This window comes from Salmo salar, chromosome ssa01 (genome assembly GCF_905237065.1).
Source record: "Salmo salar chromosome ssa01, Ssal_v3.1, whole genome shotgun sequence".
Classification (NCBI taxonomy): Eukaryota; Metazoa; Chordata; class Actinopteri; order Salmoniformes; family Salmonidae; genus Salmo; species Salmo salar.
In genome coordinates, this window is record NC_059442.1 from 1,924,281 (window position 1) to 1,939,497 (window position 15,217).

A 15,217-nucleotide genomic window follows, 5' to 3' on the forward strand; every position below is an offset into this window, starting at 1 on the left:
TCCTCAATCTTGTAATGGAGTAGACTGAGAACAACAAGAAGATTGTTCCAGACAGCCCTGGTCCCATGTCACAAGTCGTGGAAACCGAAGGCAGCGGACGAGAGTAACTGCGAGAGGTTCGGATCAGATAAACATAAGGAATAGCTGCGATGCAATGGTGCCTGATCTACTTGCACCTTCATCGCTGGTACTGCTTGTGTCTGCGACAAAGCTGACTCCAGCTGGCTTCGTTGTCGAGTTTGGCTCCTTTCCCCTCTCTCTGGATCTGATGGGGCACTGCCTGCTGTGGGAGGTCTGGACCTATCGCCGGCAGCAGCAGGCGTACACTATCCTGCTTCTCGTGGACCCGTGAAAGGTTCAACCAATTGTGTGAGGGGTAGGAATGAGCACATTTCTCGATTCCCTTCTCCGGCCGTCGTATTTGGGCAGTTCAATGGTGAGAAATGTCTCAGTCCCTGGAGCAAAAACGTTGTGCTATCCAGGAGCACGAGTACAGGACATCAATAAGCTGCTCCCAAACATTATAAACCAGCATCAGGAAATTTAGTGGGATTCAATGACATTATGAAGGGCAACTTAGAACAGCTAAAGATGGATTTTAAAGAACTGATTGGTTCTCTGCTTGACACCAACAAACATCCAATAATATCTGGCCCTCTGCCCTCCCTAAATCGTGGCATTGAACGGTTCAGCAGTCTTTTAGCCGTCCATATCTTTTAGCCGTCCAACAGCTGGTGCACGATATCTAAGGAAGTCTTGAGGTTTTGCTCGCCTGAGGTAGAGTATCTCATGATAAGCTGTACACCACACTATCGACCTAGAGAGTTTTCTGGAACTAGTTCTGGAACTAGTTCAAGGAACTAGTTCAAGGAACTAGTTCAAGGAAGTTGTAGCTCTGTGGGTGTTACATTTAATGACAATTTTGAAAACCTTCTGGAAACAAAGCTCGTTTCCTGAGGAGGGATGGGATCCACACAAATCATTTGGGTTCCTGGATCCTTTCACAGCATTATAAGGAAGTGTTGAGAAAATGACTTATCATTGAACCAAGCCCAGCTCAGTTAATCCCTACCGTTGTGTCGCTGAGTTGGCATAATGGTCCAGCAAATGTAAATTATCCCAAGGGCATAGGAAGACACTGTAGTAACCTAATTTATGTCTGTCTTACTGCCCTGAATGCCTCTGCTGATCCCACATATATTGTATTTAGTAATCATGTCCCTATGAGCCAGAGATACTGTTAGCGCTGAGGCGGTGTGCCCTAGTAGGAAGTCCACTGTGTGCAGCTCACCCTGCACTAACATAAATAACATCAGCATGTCTACTGCCGCTAAGATTCCCAGTAAAGCAATGAAAAGAAGCAAGCATCCCAGAAAAAAAAAAAAATAGCCCAAGTTAACATATGTAGCCTAAGAAACAAGGTTCATGAAGTCAATAACTTGCTAGTAACAGATCACATTCATTTTCTGACTATCTCTGTAACTCACATAGATAATACAGTGGTAGCAATACATGTTATAAACATGTATTGCTACCACATCTACAGAAAACACAGAAATGCCAATGGAGGGTGGTAATGCGCCCTATATTAAGAACCTCATTCCTGTAAATATTAGAGAGGATCTCATGTTAAATACTGTTGAAGTAATATGGCTACAGGTCCATCTGCCTCACCTAAAGCCCATTCTTGTGGGAAGCTGCTATAGACCACCAAGTGCTTACAGTCAGTATCTGGATAATGTTAAATACTGTTGAAGTAATATGGCTACAGGATCATCTGCCTCACCTAAAGCCCATTCTGGTGGGAAGCTGCTATAGACCACCAAGTGCTAACGGTCAGTATCTGGATAATACGTGGGAAATCAAAATCAAATAAAATTCATTTTTAATTGTCACATGCGCCGAATACAACAGTGTTACTTGCCTCGAAGCGAGCATAGAAGTAATTCAGCTCGTCTGGTAGGCTGGTGTCACTGGGCAGCTCTCAGCTATGCTTCCCTTTGTAGTCTGTAATAGTTTGCAAGCCCTGCCACATCCGACAAGCGTCAGAGCTAGTGTAGTAGGATTCGATCTTAGTCCTGTATCGACACTTTGCCTGTTTGATGGTTTGTCGGGGGGCATAGCGGGATTTCATATAAGCTTCCGGGTTAGAGTCCCGCTCTTTGAAAGCGGCAGCTCTACCCTTTAGCTCAGTGCAGATGTTGCCTGTAATTCATGGCTTCTGGTTGGGTTATGTACGTACAGTCACTGTGGGGACGACATCATCGATGCACTTATTGATGAAGCTAGTGACTGATGTGGTGTACTCCCCAATGCCATCGGAAGAATCCCAGAACATATTCCAGTCTGTGCTAGCAAAACAGTCCTGTAGCTTAGCATCTGCTTCATCTGACCACTTTTTTATTGACAGAGTCACTGGTGCTTCCTGCTTTAATTTCTGCTTGTAAGCAGGAATCAGGAGGATAGAATTATGGTCAGATTTGCCAAATGGAGGGCGAGGGAGAGCTTTGTACGCGTCTCTGTGTGTGGAGTAAAGGTGGTCTAGAGTTTTCTTCCCTCTGGTTGCACATTTAACATGCTGATATAAATTAGGCAAAACGGATTTAAGTTTCCCTGCATTAAAGTCCCTGGCCACTAGGAGCGCCGCCTCTGGATGAGTGTTTTCCTGTTTGCTTATGGCCGTATACAGCTCATTGAGTGTGGTCTTAGTGCCAGCATCGATCTGTGGTGGTATGTAGACCGCTATGAAAAATACAGATGAAAACTCTCTAGGTAGATAGTGTGGTATACAGCTTATCATGAGATACTCTACCTCAGGCGAGCAAAACCTCGAGACTTCCTTAGATATCGTGCACCAGCTGTTGTTTACAAATATACATAGACCGCCACCCCTTGTCTTAGAGGCTGCTGTTCTATCCTGCCGATACAGTGCATAACCTGCCAACTATATGTACCGCATGTTGTCGTTCAGCCATGACTCGGTGAAACATAAGATATTACGGTTTTTAATGTCCCGTTGGTAGGATGTACGTGCTTTTAGTCCGTCCAATTGATTATCCAGCGATTGTACATTGGCCAATAGTACGGATGGCATCATAGACTTTCATCAAGCTGCCGACTCAAGAAAAAAAACCTGGTTCAGGTAATCAGTCAACCTACCAGGGTAGTTACAAACAGCACAGGGGTGATCATCAACATGTATTCATCACATCTTTACTAATGCAGCAAAAATTTGCTTTAAAGCGGTATAAAAATCCATCGGATGTATTGATCACAATATAGCAGACATATTTAGGAAAACCAAAGTTCCAAAGGCTGGGCCTAATGTAGTGTATATGAGATCACACAATAAGTTTTGTAGTGATCCCAATGTTGATGATGTAAAGAATATTTGCTGGTCTGTGGTGTGTAATGAGGAGCAACCAAACGCTGCAATTGCTTATTCCAGTTACTAATAAGCATTCACCCTTTAATAAAATTACTAAAAACTGTTAAATCCCCTTGGATTGATGAGGGTAGAGGCAAAAGATATGGCAACTACTTTAATTCCTTTTTTATTGGCAAGATTAACAATCTTGGGCATGACATGCCAGCCACGCCAGCAACAAACGCTGACACTACACATACAAGTATATCTGACCAAATTATGAAAAGATAAGAATTGTACTTTTGAACACCATAAAGTCAGTATGGAAGAGGTGAATGTTTTGTTGTTGTCTATCAACAATGACAAGCCACCAGGGTCTGACAATCTGTATGGAAAATTACTGAGGATAATAGCGGACGATATTGCCACTCACATTTGCCATATCTTCAATTTAAGCCTACTAGAGAGCAGTGCCCTAAGACCTGGAGGGAAGCTAAAGTCATTCTGCTACCTAAGAATAGTAAAGCCCCCTTTACTGGCTCAAATAGCCGAGCAATCAGCCTGTTACCAACCCTTAGTAAACTTCTGGGGAAGATACAATGCCATTTCACAGAAAACAAATGGACAACAGACTTTCAGCATGCTAATAGGGAAGGACACTCAACAAGCACAGAACTTACACAAATGACTGATGATTGGCTGATGATAAAATTATTGTTGAGATTGTTTTGTTAGACTTCAGTGCGGCTTTTGACATCATCAATCGCAGTCTGTTGCTGGAAAAACGTGTGTGTTATGACTTTACACCCCCTGCTATAATCGTGGATAAAGAATTCCCTGTCTAACAGAACACCGAGGGTGTTCTTTAATGGAAGCCTCTCAAAAATAATTCAGGTAGAATCAGGCATTCCTCAGGGCAGCTGTCTAGGCCCCTTACACTTTTCAATCTTATTAACGACATGCCACTGGCTTTGAGTAAAGCCTGTGTGTCTATGTATACGGAAAAACCTAACACATCAGCTACTACAGCAATAAATGACTGCAACAATTAACAAAGAGCTGCAGTTAGATTCCGAGTGTGTGGCAAGGAATAAGTTAGATCTAAATATGTCTAAAACTAAAAGCCTAAATAAATAAATAAATAAATAAATAAATAAAATAAATAAAGTCCTAAATATTAAAAGCATTGTATTTGGGACAAATCATTCACTAAACCCTGAACCTCAACCAAATATTGTAATGAATAATGTGGAAATTGAGCAAGTTGAGGAGACTAAACTGCTTGGAGTAACCCTGGATTGTAAACTGTTACGGTCAAAACATGTTGATACAACAGTAGCTAAGATGGGGAGAAGTCTGTCCATGATAAAGCGCTGCTCTGCCTTCTTAACAACACTATCAGCAAGGCAGGTCCTACAGGCCCTAGTTTCTACCTTCTTAACAACACTATCAACAAGGCAGGTCCTACAGGCCCTAGTTTCTACCTTCTTAACAACACTATCAACAAAGCAGGTCCTACAGGCCCTAGTTTCTACCTTCTTAACAACACTATCAACAAGACAGGTCCTACAGGCCCTAGTTTCTACCTTCTTAACAACACTATCAACAAGGCAGGTCCTACAGGCCCTAGTTTCTACCTTCTCAACAACACTATCAACAAGGCAGGTCCTACAGGCCCTAGTTTCTACCTTCTTAACAGCACTATCAGCAAGGCAGGTCCTACAGGTCCTAGTTTCTACCTTCTTAACAACACTATCAACAAGGCAGGTCCTACAGGCCCTAGTTTCTACCTTCTTAACAGCACTATCAACAAGGCAGGTCCTACAAGCCCTAGTTTCTACCTTCTTAACGGCACTATCAACAAGGCAGGTCCTACAGGCCCTAGTTTCTACCTTCTTAACAACAGTATCAACAAGGCAGGTCCTACAGGCCCTAGTTTCTACCTTCTTAACGGCACTATCAACAAGGCAGGTCCTACAGGCCCTAGTTTCTACCTTCTTAAAACTAGTTGGGGATCTTATCCCGGTATAGGGATTCATTGTCAAGAGACCATGGCGGGAAATTCAAAACTGCAAGAATCTAATAATTTCAATTTCTCAAACAATCAACTATTTCTCACAATTTGAAAGATAAACATCTCCTAAATCCAACCACATTGTCCTATTTCAAAGAGGCTTTACGGCGAAAGCATAAAGTTAGGTTATGTTAGGAGAGTACATTGAAAATAGCTGTGTGTAATGTTTTGTCAATTCAAAGACAGGCGTCACCAAAAGCGGATAACCAGCTAGAATTATGCACTAACCTTTGACAATCTTCCTCAGATGACACTCCTAAGACATTATGTTATACAATACATGCATTTTTTGTTCCATCAAGTTCATATTTATATCCAAAAACAGCATTTTACAGTAGCGGTGAAATTCAGATTTTTTTTTTCTCTCAAATGCTTCCGGTGAACAACGTTACAAATTACAAAATTACTATTCGAAAACATTGGTGAATTATAATATTGTCATTCAAATATTCATAGTTTAACATTACGTAAATGCTACTGCATTGCCAGATATCAAAATAACTTTACTGGGAAATCACAATTTGCAATAAACCGGATGCTGTGCTAAGAACAATAGGCTAGGCTATACAGGTTAGCACCATCTTGTAACCATGTAATATCAAAATTACTATTGTCAATAATCCCTTACCTTTGATTATCTTCATCCATTGGCACTTCCAGGAATCCCATGTCCACAACAAATGTGGTTTCTTTCAACAAAGTTCACGCTTCAAACAACTTTATAAAGATTGTTGACATCTAGTGGAAGCCGTAGGAAGTGCGAAATGAATCCTTTCTCACTGTGGTATCTAATAACAATGACTCAAAAGAAATAGTACAGCCACAAAATTATTTTTTTTCTCAGGTTTTTGCCTGCCATATGAGTTTTGTTATACTTACAGACACCATTCAAACAGTTTTAGAAAATTCAGAGTGTTTTCTATCTAAATCTGGTAATAATATGCATATCCTAGCTTCTGAGTTGGTGTAGGAGGCAGTTAAAAATGGGCACATATTTTTTACCAAATTCTCAATACTGCACCCTAGCCCCAACAGGTTACGGCACTATCAACAAGGCTGGTCCTACAGGCCCTAGTTTCTACCTTCTTAATAACGGCACTATCAACAAGGCAGGTCCTACAGGCCCTAGTTTCTACCTTCTTAATAACGGCACTATCAACAAGGCAGGTCCTACAGGCCCTAGTTTCTACCTTCTTAATAACGGCACTATCAACAAGGCAGGTCCTACAGGCCCTAGTTTCTACCTTCTTAACAGCACTATCAACAAGGCAGGTCCTACAGGCCCTAGTTTCTACCTTCTTAACGGCACTATCAACAAGGCAGGTCCTACAGGCCCTAGTTTCTACCTTCTTAACAGCACTATCAACAAGGCAGGTCCTACAGGCCCTAGTTTCTACCTTCTTAATAACAGCACTATCAACAAGGCAGGTCCTACAGGCCCTAGTTTCTACCTTCTTAACAGCACTATCAACAAGGCAGGTCCTACAGGCCCTAGTTTCTACCTTCTTAACAACACTATCAACAAGGCAGGTCCTACAGGCCCTAGTCTCTACCTTAACAGCACTATCAACAAGGCAGGTCCTACAGGCCCTAGTCTCTACCTTAACAGCACTATCAACAAGGCAGGTCCTACAGACCCTAGTTTCTACCTTCTTAACAGCACTATCAACAAGGCAGGTCCTACAGGCCCTAGTTTTGTCGCACCTGGACTACTGTTCAGTCGTGTGGTCAGGTGCCACAAACGGGACTTAGGAAAATTGCAATTAGCTCAGAACAGGGCAGCACGGCTGGCTACGCAGAGAGCTAACATTAATAATATGCATGTCAATCTCTCCTGGCTGAAAGTGGAGGAAATTGACTTCATCACTACTTGTAATTGTGAGAGGTATTGCCATGTTGAATGCACCCAAGCTGTCTTTTTGAACTAGTGGCACACAGCTCAGACACCCCACACATACCCCACAAGACATGCCACCAGAGGTCTCTTCACAGTCCCCAGGTCCAGAACAGACTATGGGAGGAGCACAGTCCTACATAGAGACATGACTACATGGAACTCTATTCCACATCAGGTAACTGATGCAGCGGTAGAATCAGATTCATAAAACAGATTAAAATACACCTTATGGAACAGCGGGGACTGTGAAGAGACACAAACATAGGCACAGACACATGAATAAACACACACACTATACACAGATGGATTTTGTGTTGTAGATGTGTGGAAGTAGAGTAGGGGTCTGAGGGCACACAGTGTATTGTGTTGTGGAATCTGTTGTGAATCTGTAATTAATGTGTTGTAATGTTTTTACAATTGTACAACTGCCTTAATGTTGCTGTACCCCAGGAAGAGTAGCTGCTGCCTTGGCAGGAACAAATGGGGATCCATAATAAACCCCAGGAAGAGTAGCTGCTGCCTTGACAGGAACTAATGTGGATCCATAATAAATATAAACACAGTACTTACGCTGTAATCATCTGGTAGTCTGAGGAGTTGAAGACGTAACCCCCGATGACCCACATGATCCCCTGGTCCACTACAGCCTTGTGGGAAGCCCTGGCCAGACCTGGCTCGGGGTACTCCTCCCGCTGCCAGAACGAGGAGTTGGCTGGGACGGACACAGAGCAGCCTGGACCTGATGGGGAAGAGAAGATGGATGAGTGACGGATTAGATCTCCACGACTAGCCTGGTCTCCGCGACTAGCCTGGTCTCCACGACAAGCCTGGTCTCCGCGACTAGCCTGGTCTCCGCGACTAGCCTGGTCTCCGCGACCAGCCTGGTCTCCACGACTAGCCTGGTAATATGCAGACTATCACTTACGTAGACAATACATCATATTTAAAAAAATAAACATACATTTGAAGACGGAAGTTTACATACACTTAGGTTGGAGTCATTAAAACTAGTTTTTCTACCACTCCACAAATGTCTTGTTAACCTCTCTGGGGTAGGGGGCAGTATTTTGACATCCGGATGAAAAGCGTGCCCAAAGTAAACTGCCTGTTACTCAGGCCCAGAAGCTAGGATGTGCATATAATTGGTAGATTTGGATAGAAAACACAAAAGTTTCTAAAACTGTTAAAATAACATCTGTGAGTATAACAGAACTGATTTGGCAGGCGAAACCCCGAGGACAAACCATCCAGGGGAATTTTTTTTTGAGGTCATAGGATTTTCCAATAGTTTTCTTTTGGGACTCACTTATTATTAGGAACCTGGTTGCAGTTCCTATGGCTTCCACTAGATGTCAACATTCTTTAGAAATTGTTCGATGTTTTTCTATTGAGAAATGAAGAAGTAGGCCTATTCATTGTAAGTGTCACTCCAGGTGCCCCCTACCCTAGTGAGGTTAAATTGTTTAACTTGGGTCAAAGGGTTCAGGTAGCCTTCCACAAGAATTTTGGCCCAGTCCTCCTGGCAGAGCTGGTGTAACTGAGTCAGGTTTGTAGGCCTCCTTGCTCGCACACGCTTTTTCAGTTCTGCCCACAAATGTTCTATAGGATAGAGATCAGGGCTTTGTGATGGCCACTCCAATACCTTGACTTTCTACTTAAGCCATTTTGCCACAACTTTGGAAGTATGCTTGGGGTCGTTGTCCATTTGGAAGACCCATTTGCGACCAAGCTTTAACTTCCTGACTGATGTCTTGAGATTTTGCTTCAATATATTCACATAATTTTCCTTCCTCACAATGCCATCTGTTTTGTGAAGTGCACCAGTCCCTCCTGCAGCAAAGCACCCCCACAACATGATGCTGCCACCCCCATGCTTCACAGTTGGGATGGTGTTCTTCGGCTTGCAAGCATCTCCCTTTTTCCTTCAAACATAACGATGGTCATTATGGCCAAACAGTTCTATTTTTGTTTCATCAGACCAGAGGATATTTCTCCAGAAAGTACGATCTTTGTCACCATTTGCAGTTGCAAACCGTAGTCTGGCTTTTTTATGGCGGTTTTGGAACAGTGGCTTCTTCCTTGCTGAGCAGCCTTTCAGGTTATGTTGATATAGGACTCGTTTTACTGTGGATATAGATAATTTTGTACCTGTTTCCTCCAGCATCTTTACAAGGTCCTTTGCTGTTGTTCTGGGATTGATTTGCACTTTTCGCACCAAAGTACGTTCATCTCTAGGAGACAGAATGAGTCTCCTTCCTGAGCGGTATGACGGCTGCGTGGTCCCATGGTGTTTATACGTACTATTGTTTGTTCAGATGAACGTGGTACCTTCAGGCATTTGGAAATTGCTCCCAAGTGTATGTAAACTTCCGACTTCAACTGTATGTAGAAGTTCATAGACAATGTGATGAGTCTCTTATAGGTAGAACACAGAGGTCAATAACATTAGTGGCTGAGGGTCAGAGTGCTGATCTAGAATCAGTTTGCCAATCCTAGAGAAGCATACATACTCTGAAATGATTATTGAATAGGGGCCTTGTAGTTAGATAGAGACTGTGCCCACCTTGCCACCCAGGTTGGCATCGACATGTCTTTGTGTCCTGAAGGCAGTGTCCCCTGTCAGGCCAACCACAGTCTGACAGGCAGTAAGGGACATCACAGGCCTCGCCCTTCCAATTGGATTCACAGTCACAATAAACAGCACCTGTTAAGTTCCCAACGCGACACTCCCCTCGGCCTGAACAGTTGTTAGGGCACGTGTTCACCCTGGGGGAGGGGGGTGAGACAGAGAGAGAAAAATAACACAGGGGTAAGAATGTGTTCACCCTGGGGGGGGGGGGGGTGAGAAAGAGAATGATGGTCGGATGAGATTAGAAGGGATTTAAATATACTGATTCATTGTTTAATCAAGTGTAATGATGTATGCTAATGAGGGAGGAGGAGGCAAAGAGGATCATAATATGAAACTCTACAACATCAAATATTGTAGAACGACAGCAATAGATGAGTAGTGAGACAGTCTGCTTCTATTTCATGTTATTCTGGCTGCAGCAGTAGACAGGTTTGGTGTTTGGGCTCTTTGATACACACTGGGGCCCAATGAGACGAGACAGAGAGAGAGCGAGAGAGAGAGCGAGAGAGAGAGCGAGAGAGAGAGAGAGAGAGAGAGAGAGAGAGAGAGAGAGAGAGACAGAGAGAGAGAGAGAGAGACAGAGAGAGACAGAGAGAGAGACAGAGAGAGAGACAGAGAGACAGAGAGACAGAGAGAGAGAGAGAGAGAGAGAGAGACACACTGGGGCCAGATGAGACACTACAGAGAGAGAGAGAGAGAGAGAGAGAGAGAGAGAGAGAGAGAGAGAGAGACACTGGGGCCCAATGAGACACTACAGAGAGAGAGAGAGAGAGAGAGAGAGAGAGACAGACACTGGGGCCCAATGAGACACTACAGAGAGAGAGAGACACTGGGGCCCAATGAGACGAGACGAGACAGAGAGAGACAGAGAGAGACAGAGAGAGACTAGGGCCCAATGAGACACTGCAGTGGGGGGAAAAAAGTATTTGATCCCCTGCTGATTTTGTACGTTTGCTCACTGACAAAGAAATGATCAGTCTATAATTTTAATAGTAGGTTTATTTGAACAGTGAGAGACAGAATAATAACAAAAAAATCCAGAAAAACGCATGTCAAAAATGTTATAAATTGATTTGCATTTTAATGAGGGAAATAAGTATTTGACCCCTCTGCAAAACATGACTTAGTACTTGGTGGCAAAACCCTTGTTGGCAATCACAGAGGTCAGACGTTTCTTGTAGTTTGCCACCAGGTTTGCACACATCTCAGGAGGGATTTTGTCCCACTCCTCTTTGCAGATCTTCTCCAAGTCATTAAGGTTTCGAGGCTGACGTTTGGCAACTCGAACCTTCAGCTCCCTCCACAGATTTTCTATGGGATTAAGGTCTGGAGACTGGCTAGGCCACTCCAGGACCTTAATGTGCTTCTTCTTGAGCCACTCCTTTGTTGCCTTGGCCGTGTGTTTTGGGTCATTGTCATGCTGGAATACCCATCCACGACCCATTTTCAATGCCCTGGCTGAGGGAAGGAGCTTCTCACCCAAGATTTGATGGTACATGGCCCCGTCCTTTGATGCGGTGAAGCTGTCCTGTCCCCTTAGCAGAAAAACACACCCAAAGCATAATGTTTCCACCTCCATGTTTGACGGTGGTGTTCTTGGGGTCATAGGCAGCATTCCTCCTCCTCAAAACAGGGCGAGTTGAGTTGATGCCATAGAGCTCCATTTTGGTCTCATCTGACCACAACACTTTCACCCAGTTGTCCTCTGAATCATTCAGATATTCATTGGCAAACTTCAGACGGGCATGTATATGTGCTTTCTTGAGCAGGGGGACCTTGGGGGCGCTGCAGGATTTCAGTCCTTCACGGCGTAGTGTGTTAGCAATTGTTTTCTTGGTGACTATGGTCCCAGCTGCCTTGAGATCATTGACAAGATCCTCCCGTGTAGTTCTGGGCTGATTCCTCACCGTTCTCATGATCATTGCAACTCCACGAGGTGAGATCTTGCATGGAGCCCCAGGCCGAGGGAGATTGACAGTTCTTTTGTGTTTCTTCCATTTGCAAATAATCGCACCAACTGTTGTCACCTTCTCACCAAGCTGCTTGGCGATGGTCTTGTAGCCCATTCCAGCCTTGTGTAGTTATACAATCTTGTCCCTGACATCCTTGGAGAGCTCTTTGGTCTTGGCCATGGTGGAGAGTTTGGAATCTGATTGATTGATTGCTTCTGTGGACAGGTGTCTTTTATACAGGTAACAAACTGAGATTAGGAGCACTCCCTTTAAGAGTGTGCTCCTAATCTCAGCTCGTTACCTGTATAAAAGACACCTGGACCCCAGAAATCTTTCTGATTGAGAGGGGGTCAAATACTTATTTCCCTCATTAAAATGCAAATAAATTTATGACATTTCTGACATGCGTTTTTCTGGATATTTGTGTTGTTATTCTGTCTTTCACTGTTCAAATAAACCTACCATTAAAATTATAGACTGATCCTTTCTTTGTCAGTGGGCAAACGTACAAAATCAGCAGGGGATCAACTACTTTTTCCCCCACTGTACACAGAGAGAGAGAGACACTGGGGCCAGATGAGACACTACAGAGAGAGAGAGACACTGGGGCCCGAGGAGCTTTCTTTGATCCGTTTCTCAGTGCATCACCATGGAGACAGGACCAGTACCCAGCAGAACTCTGGGTCGTTTGTGTTGTGCCCTTCAAAGATGTTGGGGGTCAGGGCTAACAAGCCTGGTTAACTAAGTTCATTATCTCTTCCTGTTAGCCTGGTTAACTAAGTTCATTATCTCTTCCTGTTATCCTGGTTAACTAACTGCATTATCTCTTCCTGTTAGCCTGGTTAACTAACTGCATTATCCCTTCCCGTTAGCCTGGTTAACTAACTGCATTATCCCGTCCCGTTAGCCTGGTTAACTAACTGCATTATCCCGTCCCGTTAGCCTGGTTAACTAACTGCATTATCCCGTCCCGTTAGCCTGGTTAACTAACTGCATTATCTCTCCCCGTTAGCCTGGTTAACTAACTGCATTATCTCTTCCTGTTAGCCTGGTTAACTAACTGCATTATCTCTTCCTGTTAGCCTGGTTAACTAACTGCATTATCCCTTCCCGTTAGCCTGGTTAACTAACTGCATTATCCCTTCCCGTTAGCCTGGTTAACTAACTGCATTATCCTTTCCCGTTAGCCTGGTTAACTAACTGCATTATCCCGTCCCGTTAGCCTGGTTAACTAACTGCATTATCTCGTCCCGTTAGCCTGGTTAACAAAGTGCATTATCTCTTCCTGTTAGCCTGGTTAACTAACTGCATTATCTCTTCCTGTTATCCTGGTTAACAAAGTGCATTATCTCTTCCTGTTATCCTGGTTAACTAACTGCATTATCCCTTCCCGTTAGCCTGGTTAACTAACTGCATTATCCCTTCCCGTTAGCCTGGTTAACTAACTGCATTATCCTTTCCCGTTAGCCTGGTTAACTAACTGCATTATCTCTTCCTGTTAGCCTGGTTAACTAAGTGCCTTATCTCTTCCTGTTAGCCTGGTTAACTAAGTGCATTATCTCTTCCTGTTAGCCTGGTTAACTAAGTGCATTATCTCTTCCTGTTAGCCTGGTTAACTAAGTGCATTATCTCTTCCTGTTAGCCTGGTTAACTAACGGCATTATCTCTTCCTGTTAGCCTGGTTAACTAAGTGCATTATCTCTTCCTGTTAGCCTGGTTAACTAACTGCATTATCTCTTCCCGTTAGCCTGGTTAACTAACTGCATTATCTCTTCCTGTTAGCCTGTTTAACTAACGGCATTATCTCTTCCTGTTAGCCTGTTTAACTAACGGCATTATCTCTTCCTGTTAGCCTGTTTAACTAACTGCATTATCTCTTCCTGTTAGCCTGGTTAACTAAGTGCATTATCTCTTCCTGTTAGCCTGGTTAACTAAGTGCATTATCTCTTCCTGTTAGCCTGGTTAACTAACGAATTTCCTGCTAGCCTGTTTAACTAAGTGCATTATCTCTTCCTGTTAGCCTGGTTAACTAAGTGCATTATCTCTTCCTGTTAGCCTGGTTAACTAAGTGCATTATCTCTTCCTGTTAGCCTGGTTAACTAAGTGCATTATCTCTTCCTGTTAGCCTGGTTAACTAACGGCATTATCTCTTCCTGCTACTCCCTTTTATATTTAGCGATCCAGTTTACAAAACAAAGTGGCACTTTTCCTCTTTTGGTAAAGAGCGACTGCAGCTACTGTCCAGACTCACCTGTTACTAAGAAGAGGCCCTGCAAAGTCAGACTCACCTGTAGGAGATGCTGAACACAGTCAGGTTATAAGGTCAGGGGTTAAAGGTTACCTATATGAGATGTTGAAGCCGGTCAGGTTATAAGCAGCGTCGCTGAAGAAGTGGAGGAGAGCGTAACCAGACTGTGAAACCACCTCCGGAACCGTCTCGTTGCCGTAGCGCTCAGGAACTATCAACCCACTGCAACAAGGACGGACAACACCCATCAACACCCTGAATAATTCATCGTTACCCAGGTAAATCAATAAATTATCGTTACCCAGGTAAATCAATAATTTATTGTTAACCAGGTACATCAACATCTCTTGTAACAACATAAATCATCAGGTAAATCATTAACAACATTATGCAGGTTCATTAACGGATCAATGAAAGACATTCCTCAGTTGAAGTAATGCAGTTTGAGAACAGCAGTGAGGAGCAGATGTCTATGATCATGACAACAACAGGCCTCTTGGATCTCCTGGTTGACCTCAGAGTAACAGGTCATTACAGAGAACTCTCCCTCCACATCTCTCATACTGCACATCACACTGTCATACCACTGCTATCAACCCAATACAAGGTACCACTGCTATCAACCCAATACAAGGTACCACTGCTATCAACCCAATACAAGGTACCACTGCTATCAACCCAATACAAGGTACCACTGCTATCAACCCAATACAAGGTACCACTGCTATCAACCCAATACAAGGTACCACTGCTATCAACCCAATACAAGGTACCACTGCTATCAACCCAATACAAGGTACCACTGCTATCAACCCAATACAAGGTACCACTGCTATCAACCCAATACAAGGTACCACTGCTATCAACCCAATACAAGGTACCACTGCTATCAACCCAATACAAGGTACCACTGCTATCAACCCAATACAAGGTATCACTGCTATCAACCCAATACAAGGTACCACTGCTATCAACCCAATACAAGGTACCACTGCCATCAACCCAATACAAGGTATCACTGCTATCAACCCAATACAAGGTACCACT

The 15,217-nt window shown here is 43.5% G+C and overlaps 1 protein-coding gene across 10 annotated transcripts in view; it reads right to left on the reverse strand.

The window, feature by feature from the left end:
• The window catches only part of LOC106610160 (attractin), a 210,059-nt gene that overhangs the window by 177,605 nt on the left and 17,237 nt on the right, over positions 1–15,217 (reverse strand). For all 10 annotated transcript variants that reach the window (XR_006761182.1, XM_045704612.1, XM_045704577.1 and 7 more), the window contains exons 4-6: positions 14,264–14,392; positions 9,902–10,104; positions 7,909–8,077 (exon numbers count right to left, since the gene is read on the reverse strand). Coding sequence is in view for 9 of the 10 variants with exons in the window: in XM_045704612.1 (XP_045560568.1) it covers positions 7,909–8,077; positions 9,902–10,104; positions 14,264–14,392 (501 nt within the window). In the remaining variant the exon portion in view is untranslated. The remainder of the gene's footprint in view (positions 1–7,908; positions 8,078–9,901; positions 10,105–14,263; positions 14,393–15,217) is intronic.